General features: G+C 35.4%; 1 protein-coding gene across 6 annotated transcripts in view; it reads left to right on the plus strand.

Annotated features, from left to right (window-relative positions):
• The window catches only part of EFR3A (EFR3 homolog A), a 125,488-nt gene that overhangs the window by 58,105 nt on the left and 40,097 nt on the right, over window positions 1-27,286 (plus strand). For all 6 annotated transcript variants that reach the window (XR_002481331.1, XR_002481330.1, XM_021707071.1 and 3 more), the window contains 6 exons: window positions 6,201-6,322; window positions 9,411-9,560; window positions 12,313-12,450; window positions 18,596-18,674; window positions 22,415-22,550; window positions 25,892-26,059. Coding sequence is in view for 4 of the 6 variants with exons in the window: in XM_021707071.1 (XP_021562746.1) it covers window positions 6,201-6,322; window positions 9,411-9,560; window positions 12,313-12,450; window positions 18,596-18,674; window positions 22,415-22,550; window positions 25,892-26,059 (793 nt within the window). In the remaining 2 variants the exon portion in view is untranslated. The remainder of the gene's footprint in view (window positions 1-6,200; window positions 6,323-9,410; window positions 9,561-12,312; window positions 12,451-18,595; window positions 18,675-22,414; window positions 22,551-25,891; window positions 26,060-27,286) is intronic.

A 27,286-nucleotide genomic window follows, 5' to 3' on the forward strand; every position in this document is an offset into this window, starting at 1 on the left:
GTACCTTCACGTCACCAAATCCCTTGTAGACACTTTCCGGCAACATCCAAATCATGGCATCCTCTTAGGACAGCTAGACCCAGAAGAGCAACAGGACTCACAGTTGTCGAGCCCTTATGGATTGCCACCTCCAGGGGAAGGGGAGTGCATCATATCAGGGGAGCCCTCCATGGCACAAAAAATAAATAAATCCAGAGTGCAGGCTTCTCTGTGTCCCAGATCTCCCACCTGAGGCAAGTTTCTTTCAGCAGCAATGCAGACACAATGCTGGGCTCAGTGGAAGAAGGCGGCAGCTCTGCCCCAGCAACTGAGCAGCCTTAGTGCCCGTGAAGGGTCTTGGAGAATGGGACTTCTCCAACCCCTTGTCCACCACTATAGACATTTGCTTCTCTTGTGGGGGCTCAGTGTGAGTGCACCTGTTGACACCCTCTCTGCAACATTGTGGGGTAACTGCAACTCCACAAGAGGGAGGCCTTTTGGGCTCAGGATTGCACAAGGGGTGGAGTCCCACTCCCTCTCCGCATGGGATATCATCGTTTTTACAGATGTACAGAGGTGCAGGTTTGATCTGAAAATTTGGAACGACAGGACAGGGACATAATGGAAAAGTGTGTCACTTTCCCACCAGTCTGCTAGTGAAGCTGAGGTAGCTCCCCCCTAATCCTCTGCAAAGACTACAGTGCATCTCAATGAGAGGTTCCCTAGCCACCTCCATCAGGGCTGAGGCTTTAGCCTGTCATAGGTGTATTGCATATAACTACCTGCTTCAGCTGCAACCAGTTCTTACCCGTGAATGCCTTCTCCTGGCCTGAAGGCCAAGTGATTCAACCCGGAGAAAAAATATTGGGCGAGAAAAGAACACACCACACCACTGGGAACACAGTAAGCTTCATGAATCCTTTGGCATTCTAGACCCACAGGAGATAGTGAACACGCACACACACACACACACACACACACACACACACACACACACACACACACACACCCAATTATTGCTGCTACAAACAGCTTCTGTGAGAAAGCCAACACACAAAGATTCTCTGTCACTAAAAAACTCATATACAGAACCTATACCACTGAAAGCACCCAGAGTCAAAGCTAAACCAGCCTAAAGTATACACATTAAAGTCTTATCCCTAAGGAAAAGAAAAAAAATATTGAAAAACAAATTTAACAATAATATGAAGAAATAATAAGAAGGAACCAGAAAAATTAATCTTGGCAACATGAAAAAAACAGTTTTTGGGGTAACCCCTTCAGGTCCCCTCCCACTGTGGGAGCTTTTCTGTTCTCTCAATAAATCCTGGTTTAAAAAAAAAGTTTTTCAATTCCCCCAAAAGAGCACACTGACTCTTTAGCAATGGATCCTAATCAAAATGAAATCTTTGAATTCTAGAGATAGAATTCAAATGGTGATTATAAAATTGCTCAGTGAGATCCCAGAGAAAAGCTGAAAACCAGCAAAAAGTAGTTAAAAAAACTATTTAGGACATGAATTAAAAAGTATCCAAAGGAGTAGTCCTTAAAATATCTAAACTTCTGGAAATGAAAGACCCATTTAGGAAAGTACAAAATGCAGTGGCAAGTATTAACAGTAGACTGGACAAAGTAGAAGAAAGAATCTCAGAACTTGATGACAAGGCTTTCAAATTAACGCAATCAGACAACAGTAAAGAAAAAAGGATTTAGAGAACTGAACAAAGTCTCCAAAAAATGTGGGATTATGTAAAATGCCAAAACCTGAGAATTATAGGTATTAATGAGGAAGAATAAAAAGTAACAGATTTGGAAAACCCATTTGAAGGAATAATTGAGGAAAACTTCCCTGACCTTACCAGAGATTTAAACATCCAGATGCAAGAAGTCCAAATGACTCCTGGAAGATTTATTGTAAATAAGTCATCCCTAAGGCATATATTCATTAGGTTATACAACGTTAACATGAAGGAAAGACTCCTAAGAGCAGGAAGACAAAAGCATCCAATAACTTACAAAGGTAGACCATGCGGACCAAGATCAGACTTCTCAGCAGAAACTTTGCATACCAGAAGGGATCAGGGCCCTGTCTAATTTCCTCAAGCAGAATAACTGTCAGCCAAGAAGTTTATATCTCAGAAAACTAAGTTTTATAAATGGAGGAGAAATAGTCTTTCTCAGACTAGCAAATGTTGAGGAAATTTGTCAGCATTAGACCAGCTCTACAAGAAATGCTCAAAGAAGTGTTAATGTTGAAACATAACATTGAAATGTAACAGTAGAAAAACACTGGAAATTATAAAGCACAAGGTTTATAAAACAACATTAACGGAGATAACAAAGCAATTAAGTAACAACATGATGAATGGGGCAGTACCTCATGTACCATTACTAATTTTGAGTATAAATGGTCTGAATATCCTACTTAAAGGATATAGGTTGGCAGAATAGAAAACAAACAAATCAATGAAGAAACCACAATTCAGATATTGGCTGCCTTCAAGCAACCCACCTAACTCACAAAGACTTGTAGATTCAAAGTGGAAAAATATTCCATGCAATGGGAACCAAAAACAAGCAAGAGTAGCTATTCTTATATCAGATAAAATAGACTTTAAGATAACAAAAAAAGTCAAAGAAAGTAATTATATAATGACAAAAGGATCAGTTCAACAGGAAGATACGACGATTTAAAATATATATGCACCTAACACTAAAGTTTCCTGCTTTGTAAAACAAATTCCTTTAGACCTAAGAAAAGAGACAGACAGCAATATAATAATAGTGGGAAACTTCAACACTCCACTGACTGTAATAGACAGATCATCAAGGCAGAAAGTCAGCAAAGAAACATTGGACTTAGACTGTACTCTAGAATAAATAAACCTAGCAGACATCTGCAGAACATTCTACACCAAGACTACAACATATATATTTTTCTCATCAGCACATGGAATATTTACCAATATAGACCATATGATAGGTCACAAAATAAGTCTCAATAAGTTCAAAAAAATCACAGAGTACCTTCTCAGACCACAGTGGAATAAAACTAGAAATCAACTCTAAGAGGAACTTTCAAAACCAAATGCATGGAAATTAAATAATCTAATCCTAAATGATCTTTGGGTCAATAATGAAAGCAAGATGGAAATTTTAGAAAAATTTTTGAAATGAATGATAACAATGATGCAGGTTATGGAAAATCTCTGGGATAGCCAAACTGGTGCTCAGGGGAAAATTTATAGCACTTAAGGCCTACATCAAAAAGGCTGAACAATTACATTTTAACAACCTAATGTCCCAACTCAGGAAAACAAGAACAAATCAAACTCAGTGCTAACAGGAAAAACACAAATAAAAGAGCAGAACTAAATGAAATTGAAAAAAATATATAAAAGATCAATGAAACAAAAAGTTCTTTGAAAAGATAGAATTGGTAGACCTTTAGGGAGAGTAATTAAGAAAAGAGAGAAGATTCAAATTAACTCATCAGTGTAGATATTACAGCTAATACCACAGAAATTCAAAAGACCCTTTGAGGTTATTATGTACACTTCTGTGCAAACATTAGACAATCTAGAGGACATTGATATATTTCTGGAAATGTAACCCCCCAACATTTATTAGGAAGAAACAGAAACCCTAAACAGACTATGAGTAGTGATATTGAATCAGTAATCAAAAGTCTCCCAACAAAAAAAAAAAAGCCCAGGAGCTGATGGATTTATAGCTGAATTTTTCCTGACTTTCAAAGATGATCTGCTACCAATCCTACTTAAGCTGTTCCATAAGATTGAGATGGAAGAAGTCATTCTGACTCATTCTATAAAACAAGTATCACCTTGACATCAACAATGGAAAGGCACAGCAAAAAAAAGAAAACTACAGACCAATACCCCTGATGAACATAGAGAAAAGCAACAAACATCCTCAACAAATATTTTTGACAAAGTTCTAGCAAACACAATGCACTAGCATATCAAAAAAGAAAAAAATAATTATGATCCAGTGACTTTTACCAGGGATGAAAAATGGTTCATCAGTCATAAGTCAATAAATGTGGTTCACCACATAAACAGAATTAAAAACAAAACCCTTATGGTCATCTCAATAGGTACAGGAAAATAATTTGATCTGTCATCCTTTCATAACAAAAAACCCTCAGCAAAATAGGCACAGAGGGAACATACCTCAAAATAATAAATGCCATATATAATGAACCTACAGCCAACATATTGAATGGGGAAAATATGTAAGTGTTCTCTGTCAGAACCAATATAAGGGAGAGATACCCACTTTCACTACTTTTCAGCATAGAACTGGAAATACTAGCCAGAGCAGTCAGACAAGAGAAAGAATAGAAGGTATTCAGATTGGAAAAGAAAAAATCAAACTATCTCTGTTTGCTGATGATATGATCTTAGACCTAGGCAATCCTAAAGACTCCAAAAGATGCTTGGACTTGATAAATGAATTCAGTAAAGTCTCAGATTACAAATCAACACATTTGTAGCACTGCTGTACACCAATAACAATCAAGCTGAGAATCAAATCAAGAACTCAATTCCATTGGCAGTAGTTGCCAGAAAAACAAAATACCTAGGAATATATTTAACCAAGGAGGTGAAAGATGTCTACAGAGAGAACTATAAATCACGGATGAAGGAAGTCATAGAGGACACAAACAAATGGAAAAACCTCCACTGCTTATGGATTGGAAGAATCAACATTGTTAAAATGACTCTAGCACCCAAAGTAACCTACAGACTGAGTGCAATCTCTTTTAAACTGCCAATGTCATCTTCCACAGAAGTAGAAAAAACAATCATCAGGGAGATACAAATTAAAACCACAGTGAGATGACATGTTACACCAGTCAGAATGTCCATTGTTTAAAAAAAAAAAGACACACAAAAATATTAGAAAGAAATAACCAATGTTCACTGCTTTGTAATTTTTTTGTATAAATATGAGATGCATGTAATATTGCGCAGAAAATAACATTTAAAATAACTTGACTGAGAAAAAAAATTCTTATAACAAAGTAAAAATAATAAAAAATAGATGTTGGTGCATGCGTGATGTAAACAGAAGGCTTATACACTCTTGGTGGGAATGTAAATTAGTACAACCTCTATGGAAATAAGTGTGGAGATTTCTCAAAGAACTAAAAGTACATCTATCTTTCAATCCAGCAATCCCACTAGTTGGTATCTACCCAAAGGAAGGTAAGTCATACAAAAAAGACACCTGCATTCGCATGTTTATAGCAGCACAATTCAAAATTGTAAAGATATGGAATCAACCTAAATGCCCATCAACTGACCAGTGGATAATGAAAATGTGATACACACGCACACACACACACACGCACACACATCATGGAGTACTATTCAACCATAAAAAAGAAATGAACGAATGTTTTCTGCAGCAACTTGGGTGGAGTTGGAGACCATTATCCTAAGTGAAATAGCACAGAAACTGTAAACCAAATACTGCATGTACTCACCTATAAATGGGAGCTAAGCTATGGGTCTGCAAAGGCATGTAGAATGGTGTGATAGGCTTTGGAGACCCAGAAGTGGGAGAATGGGAAGAGGGAAGGGATCAGTAATTACCTATCAGGTACCATGTGCGCTAATGGAGGTGATAGGTACACATAAAGCCCAGACTTCTTCATCACTGTACAAAACAATTGTGTGATGAAAAACCATTTATACCCTTAACACTACTGAAATAAATAAAATGAAATAAAACGTTAGAAAATGTGCTGGGTACTTTACATATATTATGTCATATAATTCTTAGAAAATTCTTCAAGCTTGGAAATGTTATTCCTGTCTTATAGACGAAGAATTGTAGCTAAATAACTTGTTCAAAGACAGTGAAATAATGCTGTATATAATGAGGATTTAGTCCTAGGCCTCTCTTCAAAACTTGTGTTCTTTGCACCACAATAAATACACTGTCATTATTGTGGATTAAGACTTAGGGAAAGCACAGATTACTTTCCTCCCCCCCCCCCGTTTTCTAAAAGTTCATTATTAAAAAGATTCTTTTGTATAAATGAGGTATTTGCTATTTCATTTGCTTCTTATTTGGATACTGCTTATTAATGTAACAAACAATAAGTGAATCTTAATATATCTATTCTACACTTTCAAGAATGTGGTGTATACTGTTTATATTGTTGTGGTTTTTTTTTTTTTTTTTTTTAGTTTGTCAAATTTGCAAATATTGAAGAAGACACACCGTCCTACCACAGACGTTATGACTTTTTTGTATCTCGATTCAGTGCCATGTGTCATTCCTGTCACAGTGATCCAGAAATACGCACAGAGTATGTATTATTTGACTTTATGACATATAGTAATTTATAGATGAGTACAGTGTTTAAACATTACATAATGATTACCAGAGAGAGGACAAATATGATTGAAATGTGACTTTCCATTGCTGCTGGAAGTTATAACTACTTACTAAAGTAGCAGGATGAGAGTGGTTTCCCAACTCACTAAAATTAACCATTTTCCCTGTAGCCTGAGTGTCTCTTCCTGCTCCCCTGCCTGTGTCGGATCCTGTCCGTCTGCCATGTCTTCTTCTGTCGCTCTAATCCAACCATGTGGGTCTCCTTGCTGTTTCTTGAACACTAGTGACACGTCTCCTCAGGCCCTTTGGACACGTCGGTCTCTGCCCAGAATAATTCCCCGGTGCCTGATTTATTACCTTCATTAGCTTTCTGCTCCAAATGTCCCCTTATCATAAGAGCCCCCCCCTTTTATTAAATATCAATTCTTCCATCACACTTCTAGGTATTCTTTATCTTCTTATCATATATCTCTGTTTCTTGCTCCTCTATGGAATATAAATTTCCAGAGGATAAGGACTTTGTTTTGAGGACTGCCTGCCACTTTGAATAGTGCCTGGCACATAGATAAAATGAATGAATGAATAAATAAATGAATGTATATTAATGAATAATTATCAGTCTGAGGTTGTTATGGTAACTGTCATGGGGGCATTTTTCAACAATTCTTCTGGTTGTATTCTAGTAAAAATCTGCAATCAAATACTTTGTCTATAAACACAGTCTGTAAGCTGATGTCTGTATACAAATTTGAAACTTTAAAGTTAAGAATTAAAGTCAAAATTACCTTGGTAAATATAGAAAGTAGTTTGATTGCTATCATCATACACCTAAAAAGCAAGAAATCAACCTGAATTTAGAGGTATTGTGGTTGTTAATGGTCAAGATTTAGCATATTTTATAATTTTTTACTTTTCAATTAAATAAGAGAATGTGCAGAAAGCTTTTAGTTGGACTATTCAAGCTACAGTGTATGTTTACATAAAATGAAAACAAGTATAGAAGTCATTTTAACTTCAAGAAACAACACTGGGAGGTAATTTAATAGTTATTTTCAGATACAAGATTTGTTTCTATCTGTGATGCTGTTAGTTTGATTTTTTTCTCAATATAATACAGACCATTTCGAGTCCTGCTATTATTCCTTTATTATGAAGTGTAAAGCCTTAGAGGAAGGAGACACTATAATTCTCTTTTAATAATTAATTTCCTGTTTGTTCCAGTCACCAGGAAAAGCCTCTTATTTTCCTCCCTAAAGGACATTTAAAAGATATTTTATAAAACTGTTCTCTCTTCTCAAAGGCTGATGTTAAGTTAGTAATAGGGCAGAGGTTAGCTATAGAATATGGTAAATTTTCTCAAGATTTTAACATTTTTGCTTTCTTTTAAAGAATGTAGTATGATTTTCTTCATTATTATAAATATTAATAAACTACTTATAGACCTTGCGCAAATTTTGGTTAAGGTAAGTTTCACATATTGACCAATGCAGGCGAAATATATATGAAAGGATACATTCAAGAAATTAAAAAATTTTTAGCAAAATGTATCGTATTTTTAGGTATTTATCGCCCCCTAGTGAAATATCTGCTCATTTGAACATATTTTCACCTGCTTTTTGTTTGTTCACAGCAAGAAACTTGAAGTTCTCTCTATATAAATGAAAGGACTTTCAGTACTTTCTCCTTACTCTAGATATTTCCTATATTATATGATATTTGAAGTTAATATCAACCCTTCCATTGCACCTTCCAGGCTACTCTCTCACAAGACATGATACATGTGGCCTTTTGTTTGTTCGTGTGTTCTATGCCACTTTGCGCTTGGCCTCCTTGTCACCCAAAGAGGAGCAGCAGGTACATAAAGCAGACACCTTTTGCAGTAACGTTAGGCTTTCCCACTTGTGATAGCTGCACAGTCTCTTGAGACTTCTGTGTTTTGGAAGCAGCACGTCTAGTCGCAGCTTTGAGATAGGCAGAGTTTGCCTTTGTGTCTTCCGATTCATTTTTCTTACCAGTTCAGCGTCATATTACTGCCACCTCCCATCCTTCATCTGCTACCCCCAAATGCCTGCATTCCACCACCATGTTTATATAAAATAATATTGCCTTCCCTTCTAATTTTTTCCATTCTTTAAGCCTATTTACAGTTTTAAGATAATGCTAGGTAAACTGAGTAAACCTTTAATTGGTGAGTATTTCAGGTAGTAGGAAAAAAAGGATGTAATTAACGATCATATTTGGCCAGAAGGAAGATGTCTTGAGACTAAGGGGCCATACAGTTAGCTCTGTCTGAATCTCTTCTTTTGCAGTTTTTATAACTGTTTTCTAGTCACTTCTCATTCTTGAACCTGTAGATTTTTCTTTCTTCTACCTGTTTTTAGAGACGAGTGAGGAAGAGCTTGAGGAAGTTTGGGGCTATGAATTGGGATGGGAGGCTAAGGCAGCATTCTCTCATTACTATACTGATACATCTTGAGTCACATTATCGCATTACCATCTGATCATGTATAATATGTCTATAGGCACATATGTATATACATATATGGCTGAGGTTGTCTGTGCTCTATTTCATACTTCTTGTTTCTTGTAATTTTGAAAAGGACCAGCTTAGTCTTCCACCTAGGTGGACTAAGGGAGGTAAGGGATTTTTAGGGAGGATCAGTGAGAGAAGTATGAAGAAGTGTGAAGGCTGTTCAGGAACAGTGAACTCCTGTTTGCACTCAGCTTTTGGAAAGAAATGGAGAGAATCTAGTCCATGTGAGTCATTATCATCATCTTGGGAAAACCTATGCTATTGATTTTTTAGGCTGAAAAGAATACATGAACTAGACATTTCTATATTTTACAGTCCTTTTAAATGTTAAATGCTTATTTTTTAAAAGATGATATTTAAAGTAAGCGTTTTTGGACATATCTTAAATTTTTGAGATTTTACTTTGACTTGCATGTTAAGATCTTTTGTTTTATTGTTAAGGTAACAATATTTGTTTGACATCCATTCTCTTAGCTAAACTTACCTAAATAGCTTTTTTTAATGGCTCATTTTCTTCTTTTTGTAGAATTCGAATTGCTGGAATCAGGGGTATTCAAGGTGTGGTTCGCAAAACAGTTAATGATGAACTTCGGGCTACCATTTGGGAACCTCAGCATATGGATAAGATTGTTCCATCCCTCCTGTTTAACATGCAAAAGATAGAAGAAGTTGACAGGTATTGAATAAGGAGGTTAGGGTTGTGGTTTTTGTTACTTTTGTGTCTATGTATGTGTGTTTGCTGGGATAAGAAAGTTTTGTCTTTAATACTGTGTACATATTAGTCTCATAAAATTAAGGGAGCTGAAAATATGTATCTTTCTGGAAAAATTGTTAGTCTGTAGTGATCACATTAGGTTTAGCAGACTAAAGATTATTATTTGTACATTTATTCTTTATTTTCTTTTGTAATAAGTTTATACTTTACTTTCTCCTTATTATCAAGCATCTGAATTTCTTTTAATAAACACTACTTAAAGTTGCTAGTGTGAAAAATAGAAATTATAGCTCAACTTCTGTTATTCTTTAGAGATTTAGCATGCTTTTTCACAGAGAGTCAGAACTAGCCAACCTAATAAAAATAGCTAGTCACTGTGTTTTATTATTTCAACAAAACAATTAGACACTGTTCATTTCTGATTGGTTCTAAGATATTTTGGAACTGAGTATTGGTTTTGGATATATATTTTTTTACCTACAACATTCATTTGCACTTAGAATTCTGTACTTTATTTCACTTTTCCAAATGCTGGAAGCATGCTTTCCCCCACATTTCTGTTGCTGTACACAGAAGTAAAATGTGATTAAGCTTTAAGAAACAATCTTCTTCAATTTGGCCTATTCTCCTGACCTTTCTGAGTATTACAGTTTGAAGAGGAAAATCTAAATCAAATTTAAAGGACATTCATCTCTGTAGTTCAAAAACTTAAATTTTTATTATAATTTTCATGATTATTTGTATCAACGTAAAAGAGGTCTAGAAATGAGATGTATTTTATAACTCTTTGGTAGCATTTATATCTTCATTTAAATGTATACTAATTGCAGAAAGAATCCTATTCATGCTTAATTCCCTAGATGTGACTGTCTCCAACTTTGGAAGCTTTTCCTAAAGTCAGAAACTTTTTATATTTCAGCACCATCTATATTTTTCCTATTCTTGACACTGTAACTGAAGTGAAAGTTTCCTTATCTAAATTTAATGGATCACTAGCTATTTGGGAACCCATTTCTCCAGATTATGACTCTTGAAGTCCAGGGTTAGCATAAGGAAAATATAGGGAATAAAGATCATTGTTTCTCAAATTTTAAATTGCATTTCCTCATGGTGTAATTTCAGTGCCACAGATGATGCTTTTTTATTATTGCACACGAATATATTAGCCTAAAATAATGTTTCAAAATGTGAACAAAACAAATATTGTCTACTAATGACATCTATATACACAGGTATTCTAATTGGCTTTTAACATTTATTTTTTTATTTATGGACTGGGTCATAATTTTTCACTGTATTTTTGCCCACTTACAATTTTGCTAGGGATACCTAAAAAGATCGTCTCAGAGCACTGTGTTCTTACTAAGATTTTGCTATAAATGTAGAAAAGTTATATGAAAAAAACAGCAAACTCTGGAGCATATTACTTACATAAGTGACATTCTATTAGTTAGAAAAAGTTGCACAGCCGAATTTAGTTCTTTCTATTTGAAAGATTATATAATTAGTTTTGGTGGTGTTAATTTCATGAAGTTAGAATTACGCTTTAAGTTTATTGGGAAAGCTTAATTTTAACTTCATGAATTTAACACAATCATAAAAAAAAGAATGAAAATAGGACTTTTGCAGCAATGTGAATGGAACTGGAGGCCATTATCCTAAGTAACTCAGAAACAGAAAACTAAACATTGCATGTTTTTACTTACACGTAGGAGCTAAGCAGTGGGTACTTACAGACATAAAGATGAAAATGTAGATACGGGGGACACCAAAAGGTGGGTGCGAGGGTTTAAAAACCACCTATTGGGTACGGTGTTCACAATTTGGGGAATGGGGACACAAGAAGCCCAATCCTCACCAGTATGCAGTATGCCCATGTAACAAACATACTTGTAACCCTGAATCTAAAATTTAAAAAAAACTAAAAGATACAAAAATATTTTTTAAAAGGTGTTGGGAAATAAAAGGGAAATGTTAATTTCCAAGAACTAGTATTAGAGTTATTCCATTAGTTATTTTATTTTATTTTATTTTATTATAAAGTTCTGGGATACAAGTGCGGATTAACTACATAAGTAAGCTGCTGAGGTGAAATTGGGGCTTCTAATTGATCCTAACTCTTCTTGGTATAGGACTGGGTACTCTTCGTGTTGTCGCATGCCCCCTGCTCTCTTGTCTCCCTCCCTTTCTCCCCTATAAATGCCCAGTGACTGCCAATCTCTCTCCTGTGCTAATGTTACTAGTGTTCAGGGCCACTTATGAATGAGACAGTGTTCAGTTGTTTCTGTAATAGTTCACTTAGTATGATGGTCTCCAACTCCATCCAATTTGCTGCGGAGTCCATGATTTTGTTCTTCTTTATGGCTGTGTAGTACTCCATCATGTATATATACAGGATTTTCTTTATCTAGTCAACGTTCAATAGACAGCATGGTTCCATGTTTTTACTATTGTGAATAGTGCGGCAGTAAACATGCATGTGCAGGTGTCTTTTTTGTAGAACGATTTATGTTCCTCCAGGCATATTACGAGAGGGATTGCTGGATCATATGGAAGGTCAATTTTTAGTTATTTTAGGAATCACCACACTGCTCAACCTCACTAATCATCAGAGAAATGCAAATCAAAACTACAATGAAATACCACCTAACTCCAGTAAGAATGGCCATTATTTATAGGCCATTCATTTTTTTTATTTCTCTTTCTTTTTTAGTCGCATAGGCCCTCCTTCTTCCCCTTCTGCAGCTGACAAAGAAGAGAATCCTGCTGTGCTGGCTGAGAACTGTTTCAGGGAACTGCTGGGTCGGGCTACTTTTGGGAATATGAATAATGCTGTTAGACCAGTTTTTGCGTAAGTAGTTGGTATTTTCCTGGTTCTTTGTGACTTTGCTGTATTAATTCTGTGTTGATTTACTTACAGAAGACAGGTTTTTTTACTGTTTAGTGGAACCAAAGTTGCATTGTGGAAGTAGTAGGGACTGAATCAGACATCATACCTTTGAGCACTGGTTCAACTACTTAGCTGGTTTTCCCCTTTTAGATATGAAGTATGATGATTTGATTAATATCATGTGTCATTTAACTTGAATCTCTACTCACAGACTTTGAAATTCATATATGCAGTGGAATAGTAAAACATGCAGAATGTCCAAGTATTATGTATCTTGTTTTACTAACTTCTGTGGTCAGTTCCTCTCATTTCTTGGCTTCTGTTTCTTGGTTGCCTTTTTTGTCATGGTTGGGCTGCCTTAAATCACATTCATTTCTCTGAGTAAATGTCAACTTTTACCTAATGACTACCAGAGCAAGAAGATTAAATATCTCATTGGTGTTTTCATGCTCTTCTTCAGGCAAAATGCATCATAAGCTTTGAGTTTTCCACATAGACTTCTCTCAAGTCTCATCAGGGCTTTGAGTGTCTAACTCAATCACCAGATGATAAATCATCTGCATAATTTTCTGTGTAATTTTTGAACATTTTTGCTAGTCTTTCTTTAGTGAAAATCCATGTTCTTTTCTACTTCTGACTGTAATAATGGCTTTATAGAATATGTAAAATATTCTAAATGTAATATCTAGAATTCTTGATTTAAGGCAGATGTCCTTAGCCTTGGGTTCAAAGTTGAACTTTCGTTACAAGAATCTATAAAGCACAAAGTTATATCAAAAAGCAAAGAATTATTTGATTTTTAAAGGGATTTATGATTTCCTCCACTTCCCCAAATATCAGGATCTACTGTTTAAAGGCTTTGTGAACATATGGAAGTGCTACTAAAAAAATAATCAGAATACGTGATGTGACAATTAAGTTCGTGAATTCATCCTAGAAAAAGTGCTACATACCTCATTGCTGAATATCACCATGGTCATCTTTGAAGTACTCTTCTTGGAAAGCTATACACAGATGCCACCACTTAGTTACCCATCCAAGCAATTTTGGAACTCTTTGTCTAGAGTGGGCTATCGTTGTGAGCATATCAGAGTTTGAAGTAGAGCAACAAACTAACATTAATTTCTTGTTAAACTTGACAAGAGTGGAAGTGAAATGAGAGACATGTTAGTCCAAGTTTATGGGGATCATGCCATGAAAAAAACAGCAGTGTACAAATGGATTAAATGTTTTTCTGAGAGAAGAGAAAGTGTCACTGGTGAAGACAGGTTAGGATAGGCAGTAACAAACAGAACTGATGAAAATATTGCAAAAATTTGTCAAATTGTGCATCGGAATCATTGGCTGACTGTGAGAAGCATAGCAGACCAAATAAATATTGATAGAGAAACACTTAGGAAAATCTTAACTGAAAATCTTGGCATGAGAAAGAAGTGTGCAAAAATGGTCCCCAAGGAGCTCTTGCATCACAGCAATGCACCAACTCACACAGCACTGTCTGTGAAGGAGTTTTTAGCTAGTAAACTAATGACCATATTGGAACACCGGAAGGTGTTCTGATCTGGCCCCCAATGACATTTTTCTTTACTCAAAGAAAAAGGAAATATTAAAAGGAAGACATTTTGATGATACTCAGGACATCAAGGATAATACAGCAACCGCTTAATGAAAATTCTAGACAAAGAGTTCCAAAATTGCTTTGACAGGTGGACTAGGTGCTTGCGTTGGTGCATCGCTTCCCAAAGGGAGTACTTTGAAGTTATAGTGATATTCAGCAACGAGGTATGTAGCACTTTTACTAGGATGAGTTCGTGAACTTAATTGTCAGGCCTTGTATGTTAAATCCACTAAAGGTAGATTTATTTTTTCATGTCCAGACATGCTGACTGAACATCAGAATTCAGTTTTTTATCTTAATATTCTTATTACCTGTGAGATAATCTGTAAGGTCATAAAAATCTAGAGAGCTAGCCTAGAAGAAGTAAGTTACTAAATAAACTGAGTAGGCTATGTTCTTTTCTACATAGGATTTAATGAACTTAAATCCTGATTATGTATTAGTAAATTATTTAAATTAAATGTTAAGTAGATATTATATAATTATATATTAGGTATTTAATCAGTTAATTAAATATGACAGCCTTCTGCAGGTAACATACCAGCTATTTTGGGAATATGTGCATGAAGAACAAATTTGATAGGTGATTGACAAGCTCAATATTTATAATATATGGTTTATGAGGAAGGCCGAAAAGTGCTCTAGGAGTTCAAAACAAAAAATTGATGCCTCATTTGAGAATTTAGGGGAAGTATCTCTGGTAAATGAAGGTAGATATCAAAAGCTGCTTAGGAAATTTTATTTTATTTGTAAAGAATGCTTTAGTTTAACTTTGAAGTTGGTTTTTAAGTTCAACTGTTGCTTGATCTAGTAAACAATATAAATGATTCAAAAGAAATTTGAATATTACTTTTTTGTTTTGTTTTGAGATGAGGTCTTGCTCTGTCATTCAGGCTGGAGTGCAATGGCATGTTTGTAGCTCACGGTAACCTCAAATACAGGGGCTCAAGCAATGCTCCTACCTCTGTCTCTCATGTAGCTGGAACTATAGGAGCATGCTAACACACCCAGCTAATTTTTATATTGTTTTATAGAGATGAGGTCTTGCTAAGTTGCCCGGGCTAGTCTTGAACTCCTAGACTTAACAGTCCTCCTGTTTCAGCCTTCCAAAACACTGAGATTACAGGTGTGAGTCACCATGCCCAGCCTGAAAATCACATTTTTAATCAACAGTGAGCGCAAGACACTGATAAAGTTGCTAGAGTGCCAGATGTGGTTTAGAGGTTAGTGTTAGGTAAGAAGAGGAGGACAGTCTAGATTATATTGTTAGAGATCTTAAAATTTTGTGTGTAATTAGTAGAGATCCTAGCTCAGAGGGATGAAAAAGGGCAGAATCAGATATAGCTATATAGCTAGATTTTAGCCAGGGTTAGTATGTTAGGATATTATGTAGCAAAATTCTTGACAAGTAAGCATAAGAATTGTAAGTAATTGGTAGTATACCTGAAGAGGTAAAGTTTAGTTTTCTGCCTCTTAGCAGAGTGAATTTTGAACTTTCTAGAAGAGGAGTGGTTCATTTTAATTTCAGGAAGTTTCACAACTGCTTTTAGTGCTAAGCAGTTTACTTCAGGTTTTTAAATTATTTTCTAAATAATTTCTCCTTTACTGTAGTTAAAATGAGTTTTCCGTATTCTCTTTTCTTTAGGACAAACATTCTTCTTTGTATAGCATTCTCAGATACAATGTATCTTTTGCTTACTGTGGATTAAAAATGTGATATTCAAAATTTTTATTGAATCATTTATTATCTTTACTAGAAAAAGCTACAATTGAAATTGCAAAACTTATGTCGGTGTTGAACTAAAGCATTATTTGCAAATAAAATTTCCAGAGCAGTGTTTTCCATTTTAAGAGTCACTTTCCATAGTCATTCATTAAGTAGAAATGAAATACACTGTGTTAAAACTAATCCTTACCAATGCCAGAAGACTTCTATAAGGTGCTAATTTCTTAAGCATGCTACTCAGCAACAATCTTTACTTTGACTAAAAGAAAAAATTATGTATCATATATTGTATATAGTGCAATGTAGGGATAAAACTTGTTTCATGTATTATGGGAATAGTGTATCAATACTGTTCTCATTACACATTTTTCATATACTATAAAGTTTAACAATGAAATAGAAATTTATTGAGCCATTGTTTTGTTAAGCACTGGCCAGGCCATGTTTCTTAGCTTTGGCCCCCTCCCCTACCTTGGGGAGGTGAATCTCCTCTCTCTCTCCCTCTCTCTCTCTCTAATTTATTTTCTAAATAAACCCTGTTTGAAAACTTAGAAAAAAGACAAGAAATAAAAATTTATTAGTGTGAGAGTAAATGTGCTTTTAATAATGTATTTCCTATGTAAAATATTTTTTTCTTTTTCTATTCTCCTATAACATCTGATTACTAAGAATCTGCCTGTTTTGTGTTTTGCAAACTATGGTTGTGATTTTTTTTAAACTGGAATATGTTTGGTTTAGGATTTCAGGTTTTGAGAGATTTAATGAATTAGGATTGAAATGCAGTATATCTTTAACTATGCAGTAGGGTTATAGCCAGTCAGTTATATAACGTATATTGTCCAACACTGCTTGGTGATTTCACATACTTTATCTCATCTCATCTTTGCATCTAATCTGTAAGGGGAAGAAGGTATTAACATTCACATTTTGCAAGTTTTTTGCATTGATTGATTCTATACCTCACAAGATTTCACAAGAACATTCTTAGCTCTAAATTATTCCTCAACATTTAAAAATCCTGTTGAAATTAAACTGGTTGTTGAATGCCAAAAGCTGTGATAAAAGATTAAAGCTCTCGATGCTTCTTGAACTTTATCACAAAGTAGAATGGAGTAAACTCATGTATTTGACCCTTCATTGTCAGGAAGTAGCTTGAAGTAAGAAGCTAGAAGTTTCTTTGAAGTCTCAGTGTTTTATTTTACAAATTATTGGAAAATTTACATACCATTATATAGTACCTTTATGGTTTTTGTATATGATGGAAATAAGGACTTTTCTTTTTTCCTCAAAAGTCTGAGTGAAATTGTTTGGCCAAAGGAATAGTAAGGAGAAAAATGTAGACTTCATAGTCCTACTGTACTTACAGATCTCTATTTAGTATCTATATTGTGAAATTAAAATGCTATTTGTTCAAACTGAATATATTTTGTGATCAGTTCTTTTAGAGGTGCTTAAGTTGAATTATTATTTTCTTTTTTCCTTTTACCATCTCAGCCAGTTGAGTTTATAGCTCTGCTTTTTCTTGCTTGTGCATCAGTAACACCTCAATATGAAATTCCCCACCCCTTTTGGAAAGATGTTATCAGTACTAAGTTATGTATATAAATCTAGGAAAGTGGTTCTCAGAAGTTCATATGCTTATGAATCCCTGGGATGCTTGTTACATGCAAAATCTTAAGCCTCCAAACCCATGGATCTTGGGTGCTGAGTGTAGTAGAGAGCATAGAAATCTATTTTTGGTTGTTTATTTTAACTAAATTCTAACATGATTTTGATGCACATTTTCTTAGGAACATGATTAGAGAATCACTGGTCTAGGGAGATGAGGCTTCTATTTTACAGAGATATAGTATTTATTTTGAAATTCTTTTCTTCCCTTTTTTCTCATACTACTTATTAAACTTCTTTAAGAGAGAGTATCTCGTTATTGCCTCTGGCTCCTTACCTCCCATGTTCCTGGCCTGGGTGCTGGGTGTGTGGTTGAAGTCTTTGGAAAGACTTTTGTTTTTCATGGCTCCCTTAGAGCTAAAGCTAAGACAGGCAAGTTCTTAACAGGCTCCTACTACAGAAAGTTCCCCCGGATTCATTGAGTGTGTTGTATTTTAGAAATCCTGAATTGATGCAGGGATTTCTCATCTTTTTTGAGTGGGCCTTAAGCTTTGTCTCATCTCCCATGCATAAAACACTAGATCTGAGCGCTGAAGAGCTGAAGATATGATTACTACAGGACAGCTGCTGTCCTTGGTGTGTCCTCACCTCTCTATATGCCTGTCTACTTGTGGAGTTCAGACTGAGGTGCTTTTCTTTCTTGGCCACTTGTCTAGGTATTTATAAGTCTTATATATACAGTTGACTCTTGAACACCATGGGTTTGAACTGTGTGGGGTCCACTTGTACATGGATTTTTTTCAGCCAAACATAAATCAAAAATACAGTCTTCATAGGATGTAAAATCATGTATATGGGGGACTGAGTTTTGTTATTGGCAGGTTCTGCAGGACCAACCAGGACTTGAGTATGTACAGGTTTTGGTCTATGCAGGGGTCCTGGAACCAGTCCCCCAAGTACACTGAGGAATAACTGTAGTTATTGTTTTGTGGCAGGGTTTGGCAGATAGGAAATATATGTATCATACTTCTGAAAGTATAAATAATAGATAATGTTCTGACTGTTACGCTTTTTCTATGTTGAGGGTTCTTGAAGAAGAAAGTGTGATTTAAAAATAGGGAATTCTTAAAGTAATTTTTAATTGTTTCTTGCAGACATTTAGATCATCATAAACTGTGGGATCCCAATGAATTTGCAGTTCACTGCTTTAAAATTATAATGTATTCCATTCAGGTAAGGTTTGGTTAACTATGTATTATATTTATATAAGTCATTTTGGCTCTGTATAGATGCACATATCATCAAATAGATATAGAGTACTGTAGGCTATAAAACGTGCTCTTAATTTAACTATTTTATCTCATTCTTTTCTACCACTTATTTTCTTATTTACTGAGATAAAAGATATCTAATAAAAATAAATAATTTTATAGTGGTACTTTTTATTATGCTTTTATTTAATACATGTATTATGTTTTTATATTTCACCGATGAACCAGTATTGAGATTAACATTTATTACAGCAGCATGTAGATGGTAATAAGCATTAATATTGAATGTTTACCATAGGATAGTATGTGTGTTAACTTCTTAAGTCTTAATAGGTCATTACAACAAATCACTTTATCTACTGAATAGTTGGTTTTTCTTCCAACATGGTTTTTCTTCCAACTTGAACACACCCCGCTGGTTCTTAATTTAAGAGGGATTTCAGGTTGTTGTAATTTACAAAATTTAACATCTTTAATACTTTAAAAAGTCATTATTACTTTAGAGAAGATAAAAGTTGTAAGAAGCAGCACAGTTTTAATATAGGTCATATCAGCATTTGCATCCTGGATGTGATGTTTACTAGTTGCGTAAACTTGGGAAACTTATTCACTCTCTCTGAGCTCCATTTTCATCTCTGAAAAGAAAATTTTAATGCATGCATTAAACAGTTTGTTTATATATTAAAATAGAAGCTACCATTTATCAAGTACTGGCTGTTCCCCATGACTATGCTAATAATCTTATATGCTTTATTTCATTTAAATCTCCTTACTCTACAAAGTGGCTATTGTTATAATTTGTATTTTTCAGGTCAGAAAACTGACCTTTAGAGAAGTCAGGTAACCCAAGTAGAAAGTGAATTCAAAATTCAAATTCTGATAATTTTTTTTTCTAGGACTCATAATTTAAATTAACCATTAAGTTAAGTCTACTGTTGCATACCTAATGAAAAGTAGATTTTCAATAAATGATAGTTATTTTAAAGCGTATTAGATATAGAAGGGCAACTTTTAAAATTTATTTTTAATTTAGGAGGTGAGAATTAATCCTACGATCTGGGGACATAATCTAAGGCTGTTGTTCTGATCTTTTCCAGCCTTTTATTTATTCTTAATTCACCCTTCATTCAGACTTGTTTGCTAAGATGAAATTATTCTTCGCAAGAAGTAAATTAATAAAGTTGTAAATTACAAAGTTAAGAAAACTTAGGAATCAATCAATATTTGTTGATTTAATATCCACAAAACTACTTCTGGTCTACAGTATTACTTTAGAAATAATTGCAGTTGTAACATGTTTTATGAAGTCCATTAATCAAGAATTAAATGGTAGTATACACTAGAACAGGAATATCTGTTTAGCAATACTATCCTGGTACAATTAAAATTAATGATATATTTGATTGTTTTAATTGCTATTTATAATAAAATTGGCATACGTATAATTCTTAAGTAATATTTTAACTTCTGTCTATAAAACAAACCAGGTAGCCCTAACCAGGATTGCATTTTACATTGAGATAGTTTCAATTATAGTAGGGCATTTGTCGTAAAGATAATATATTTTGTTTAAAGCTTCTCTATTCTGCAAAATTGATTTGTTAGAGAGTACTATAATGTGATTAAGATCTGTGCCCTGAGATCAGACTAGAATTCAGTTTTAGGCCTCCTGAGAGTTCATACCTGACACTGGGCACGTTACTAAAACCTACTTTATTTGCACTGGGAAGGGCACAGTGTAATTGAGTTGAAACTATTTCATAGAACTGTTTGTGCCTGCACTACATATAATATGATTAGCAGAGGTCCTGGGCATGCGGTTACTTCTGAATGACACTCCTTTTGTCATCATTGCTATGCTGAAATTTATAGGCCTGTATTAGCCCAGGAGTCACCAGCTAAAGAGTAGTAATAATAACTAATAATTATTGAGAAATTTTTATTTGATAGGCCCAATTTTAGTGCTTTACACAAATTTCCCCATTTAATTGCCACAACAGTTTTATGAAATGACTGTTGTTATTGTCTGAAAATTGTAGATAAGGGAAATGAGGTACATACAGCTTAAATAACTCTCTCTTAACCTGCGAGCTATTTAGCTGTTAAATGATGGAGCCAGAATTTGAATTTGGGCAGATTTAATCCCAGGGTTTACATTCTTAAACATTAACCACCTTATTATCCTTTAACATTATTTTAAACTTCAGTGCAGTGCTGTGTCTTACCATAGGTTAATGAAAACTCAATAAACCTGTCTTAAACATACCATATAAAGTATAATGTCTTTGCAGTTTCATTCCTTTTATTCCATATTCTTTTTTAATACATGATATTATTCTTGAGTTATTCCTTATAGGTAGAGTGAACACATGCCCTGGTTTGCTCAGGATTGCTATACTTTGTGTGTTTATTAACAACACCTCATTCATTCGCTCTCTAAAGTGTCCTGGCTTGGACAGTAAACCAAATGGCTACCTTACCTATAAGGCAGGCTTTAATAATTATATAAATTCACACATCAGAAGTATGCAGCTTCCTGGGCAAGAAGGTCAGTTTCAGGTTGTGTGTGTGTCTGCCTGTCTATCCAACATTTTTCTATTTTTACTCAGCTTTACCTGAAGCACAGTAAAGATTAAAATGCAAACTTAGTTTCTGTCTTGGGTTATTACAAAAGTAGGTGTGTTATGACAAATGTCAGAAATACCTGGCATGTTAATAGAGATGGAGGGGAATTTTTTGTTTTTGAGCAGATTAGCCATTATATATGCATCTTATTATAAATCCACCCATTACACAGGAGAGCGTAACCAGTTTGTAAAGAGGGCAGTGGGGCCTATCTGAAGGCAAACACAGACAGAGAGATTCAAACCACAGATCCTTTTTTTTTTACAACTTGGTGTAGGGCGGGAGACCCACTCGTGACTCACGGGTATAAGTGTAAGTTTAAAAAACAAACAGACATTGCTATGTTTAAAAAAATGTGTTCACTGGAGTTAAATATTTTTCTTGCTATGCTTTTTTTTTTTTTTTTAGATCCCTGTATCATTCACTGTAATTGATCAAATTTATTTATATGTGATAAAACTGCCTTTGTAATGGTAAATGTTGTCAGGTACACATTGATAAGATTTTCATTTTAATAGTGGCTCTTGATTAGATGAGAGACTTGACTGGCATTGTTAGATGTCTATAATAAATAGTATTTATCAAGTTTGAATAAGGCAGAAGTACTGTAAATGTCATAGTCTGGCTTTTTTTGTTGTTTTTTTTAACATTTTGTCCTATTGCCAAGTTATGAGAGTGTATAAATGTTCTTTGTGAAATTACAGAAAAGTATAAAGAGAATACAGATTTCTTATAAATTCTCTTAGGTGGCCAGTGTTAATATTTAGTTATATATAATTTAGATATATATATATATAATTTAATATAATAATTTTAGTCTTATTTGCTTTTAAAAACTAGATTGAATTGTGCTTGGAACTTGCAGTTTTTGCTCAGGGTGTCCTAAGTGTCTTCCCGCATCCCTGCTTATTTCTCAAAGGAATGATTTCTAATGAAATATTAGAAATATTGTCTTATAGCATGAGTACCAGTCGCCTATAATTGAACAGTTGAGTGCCACATGTTTTTTATTCTTATCAGCTCTGCCAGAGCACATGTACTTGTTCATACATCTTTGTACTGTTTTGTTTCCTTTAGGCTCAGTATTCTCACCATGTGATCCAGGAGATTCTGGGACACCTTGATTCTCATAAAAAAGATTCTCCACGGGTTCGGGCAGGCATTATTCAGGTTCTGTTAGAGGCTGTCGCCATTGCTGCTAAAGGTTCCATAGGTGAGTGCCAGAAATAAAGTAAAATCATACATTAAACTATTTAAAAATGTTTTCAGTAGGTATAGCAGTGTGTGTGGAAAACTCTTCAAGGATTTTTCTATGCATTTTTAAATGTGCTATAATTTCTCTAGAAATTTGGGTCTTGTGATTATTCTCAGGCTTCTTTTTTGTGTGTGTGTCAGAGTCTCACTCTAGCCCAGGCTAGAATGCACCACAGTCACCACAGCCTCAACCTGCTGGACTCAGGCTGTTCTTCTGCCTCAGCCTTCCAAGGAGTTGGAACTGCAGGCGTGTGCCATCACACCTGGCTAATTTTTTCATTTATTGTAGAGACAAGTTCTCACCAAGTTGCCCAGGCTTGTCTCAAGCCCCTGAGCTCAGGCAATCTTCTCACCTAAGCCTCCCAAAGTGCTGGGATTACAGACTTGAGCTACTGTGCTCAGCTGTTCTCAGGCTTCCTCCAAATTAATTTCTCCTTTTTTCCCCTTTCTTCTAATATAGGTTTCTGAGTATCAGTTATGCACTGAAAATTGGGAGAATACAGATAGAAGAAACTGATAGGTCACTTGTGGTTGGATAGCTCCACTTAGTACTAGAATACAAGACAGGCTTTTTTTGGGTAGGGGGAGATAGTCTCATTCTGTTGCCCAGACTGGAGTGCAGTGTTGTAATCCTAGCTCACTGTAGCCTCGTCCTCCTGGACTCAAGTGATCCTCCTGCCTCAGCCTCCCTAGTAGCTGGGACTATAGGCACACACCACAATACCAGGCTACTTTTTTTGTAGTACAAGGCAGGCTTTGATCACATAAGAAAACCAGGGTTCAGAGAGGGAAGGGAAAATGGATTAGCATGAGCAAAATATTTTGTGGCCCATTTTGGGTAGAATGTGTGGTGCTAGCCTGAAAGTCATCAGAGAAATAGCTTTAAAATTAAGTTGTACCCAAATTGTGGATGTAGCTTTATTGTTGATTGATAATCTTTCAAGATTTACTGTAATTTTTATATGAAATGTGCTATAATCGTATGACAGCAAAAAATAGGGCACATTAGAAATAACAAGCCTCTGTCCTTGTTGTAGGAATGAAGAAAAGAACTTGATCTTGGATAGCAGCAGTAGGGATGAGAATGTGAAGTCAGTTGGATTTGATAACTGACTGACTGTAGGGATAATGAGGAGAAGGGGCAGCTCAACGAGCATGATATTTTGCTTATAGGTGACTAGAAAGATGAAACAGTCCATATGACAAATCTGGCTATGGGTTTCTTTTGTTTCAAAACCAAAATGGAAGCCAGATGTGGTGGATTAGCCTGCAATCCCAACTCTTTGTGATACTGAGATGAAAGGATTGCCTGAACCTGGGGGTTCGAGGCTAGCCTGAGCAAGTAGTTGAGACATCGTCTCTACAATAAGTCATAAAAACTAGCTGGACGTGGTGGTGTGCATCTGTAGTTCTAGCTACTTGGAAGGTCAAGGTGGAAGGATTGCCTAAGCCTAGCAGGTCAAGGCTGCGGATGCCGTGAGCATGCCACTGCACTCTAACCTGGGTGACAAGAGTGAGACTCCTAACTCAAAAAAAAAATATTCAAAGTGGAACTATATTAGCTAACGAAATACAATTCAGGCTGATCACAGTGGCTCATGCCTGGAATCCCGCACTTTGGGAGGTGGGGCCAAAAGGATTACCTGAGCCCAGGGGTTCGCGAACAGTTTGGGCACTGGTAAGACCTCATCTCTACAATCTGTAAAAAAAATTAGCTGGGCATGGTGGTATGCACCTGCAGAACCAGCTACTTGGAAGACTGAGGCAGAAGAATCACCTGAGCCCAACAGGTTGAGGCTGTGGTAGTTGTGGTCATGTCACTGCACTCAAGCCTGGGCAACAGAGTGAGACTCTGACTCAAAAAAAAAAAAATACAGTCAGTCCTCAGTAACTGCAAGGAATTGGTTCCAGCTTCCTTGCAGATACTAAACTCCAGGGATGCTCAGCCCCTGATATAAAATGACACAGTACTTGCATATTCTTTTAATCATCTCTAGATTACTTATATTACCTAATACAATGTAAATGCTACGTAAATAGTTGTCATACTGTATTATTTTATTTGTATTATTATTATTTTTTTTTTGAGTTGGAGTCTCACTCTGTCGCCCAGCCTGGAGTGCAGTGGCTACTCCCGGCCACCGCAGCCTCGACCTGCTGGGCTCCGGCGATCCTTCCGCCTCAGCCTTCCCAGTATCCGGAATTACAGGCATGCGCTACCACGCCCGGCTGATTTTTTTTATTTTTTGTAGAGATGAGGTCTCGCTGCCCAGGCGGGTCTCGAACCGGCGGGCTCAGGCAATCCACTCACCTCAACCTCCCAAAGGCACGGGATTACAGGCTGAACCACCAAGCCCGGCTTATTTGTATTATTTTTTATTGTGAATTTTTTTTTCTGAATATTTTCTATCTGTGGCAGCTGAATCTGTGAATACAGAGGACCAACTGTGTTCTATTATTCTTTTATTCTTTTATTGTCAAATAAAGGTGGACATTTTGGATATGGACTTTCCATTATTTATCTTGTAATTTCTTAAAGAGATAAAAGCAAGTTATTTAACTGGCAAGTTATTTAATATAAAATCTGAAATCAAACATGGATGATATATTGACTCACCACAGTTTTAATGTCAACTATATGTTAGGCACTGTGTGCCAGGCTCTGTACAATCAAAGAACTTTTGAATGTGGCTGCCTGTCCTGGAGAAGCTTGTAATCAAGAGTAGAAGGCAGAAATGAAGCCCACTAATTAGCATGAAGAGTGATAGAAATTGTAAAAGAAACATGCACAGAGGATTTCTAGAACAAACAACAGATAGCAAATTCAGTTAACCTGTATCTAATACATTTGGGTAGTTTCTGTCTCATATCTTCCTTTTTCAGTCTCAAAGATGCAAAATAAATTCAGTGCTACCATAAGCTGTGTTATCATAATTTTGTGGATTCTTACCAAAGAGTCAAGTTAAATATTGTCCCAGTACACATTATTTTAGACAGATAAAGTTAAATAGGTTGAAAATTTTTGGTGATTTTTATACGACTGTAGACATTTCATGAGGGTCGAACCAGAGACTCAAACAAGTTGTTCATAGATGCCCAGTTAATGCTTGTTGGTATAATGAGGAGACTTTGTTATTTAACTATTTCTCATTTACTTTTTTTAAAAAAAGAACTGGTTAGGTCTTAAATTATTATGGATTTTTAACTCTTAAAAAAAGTTTCTGATGCGAAGTCTGATAATTGATTTTGAGTATATAATACTAGGAAAGTATATCTGCTCACATAAGTGATCCTTCACAGGGCCCACAGTGCTGGAAGTCTTTAATACCCTTTTGAAGCATCTGCGTCTCAGTGTTGAATTTGAAGCAAATGATTTACAGGAGGGATCTGTAAACAGTGCCAACTTAAACACAAGTTCCAAAGACAATGATGAGAAGATTGTGCAGAATGCAATCATCCAAACTATTGGTGAGTACATTTCATTTTTTAAAACCATCATGTGAAGCAGTAATTTAAGTAAGGTACTGAACTCTTATAGTATATTTGTCAAAAATAATTGATAGCTTAGAATTCTAAAATCTTTATATTTAGAAAATAAACAAGTGTCTGCATGTGGTGGCTCATGCCTATAATCCCAATATATTGGTAGGCTGAGATGGGAGGATCACTTGAGGCCAAGAGTTCAAGACCAGCCTGGGTAACATAGCAAGACCCCCATCTCTATAAAAATAAAAATAAAAAATTAGCCTGGCATGGTGGTGTAGGAAAGGGGAAGAGGAAAAGGAGAAAGAAAGGAAGAATTTAACATTGGTAAAATTTAACACTAATATAGTATTTTAACGAATCTTCCTTTCATATTTTATTTTTACTAATTGACCCAATAATGTCCTTTAGAGTTTTTTGGGGTTTTTTTCCCAGTTATTTTGGATTTTTTTTTTGGCTTGGGTCCAAGAGTTAGTCTAGACTCATATATTGCATTTAGTTGTAATATTTCTTTAGTTTCATTAGTCTAGGGCATTTCCATTATGGCATGGATATTTTTTAAAAGTTAAGTCCTCCTCCCTTATTTTTTTTTTTTTGAAAGAACATTTCTCATTTGGTTTTGCCTGGTGTTTCCTCATGATTAAGTTTAGATTATATATTTCCAACTGAAATACTACATATGTGATGTGTTCTCAGAGAAGCACATCCAGAGGTACACAGTGTATAATTACTCCTTACTGGTTATGTTAATTTTGATCACTCAGTCATGGCATCGTTCTCTTCATTGTACAGTATTGATTTTTTCCATTGTAAATAATAAGCAGTCTCTGAGAAGACACTCTTAGACTATGCAGATATTCTGCTTTTTATTCAAACTTCCCCCTTAGATTTGGCATCCATTCACAATCCTTGCCTGAAATAGTCTTTACCATGATGGCTGTAAAACGATGGTTTTTAAGCTCTAGCACTCCTTCCACAACTACCAGTTTTCACTCAGTGTTCTATTGTAAGCAAGAGCCCCCTTTCCTACTTTTGAATGTATGTGGGAATGCATGTATTCATCTGTTTATTGTTGGCATGAACTCATGGATTTATATTTTCATGGATTATGATTCATTACTGTACTTAGTTATTTTTGTGCTCAGATTGTCTCAGATTTGGCCATGGAAGCCCCTTTAAGACATCAACACCACCCCCGCCCCCCCCCCCCCC

Source organism: Carlito syrichta, unplaced genomic scaffold, assembly GCF_000164805.1.
Source record: "Carlito syrichta isolate Samal-C Ts95f unplaced genomic scaffold, Tarsius_syrichta-2.0.1 Scaffold316368, whole genome shotgun sequence".
In the NCBI taxonomy this organism is placed as follows: Eukaryota; Metazoa; Chordata; class Mammalia; order Primates; family Tarsiidae; genus Carlito; species Carlito syrichta.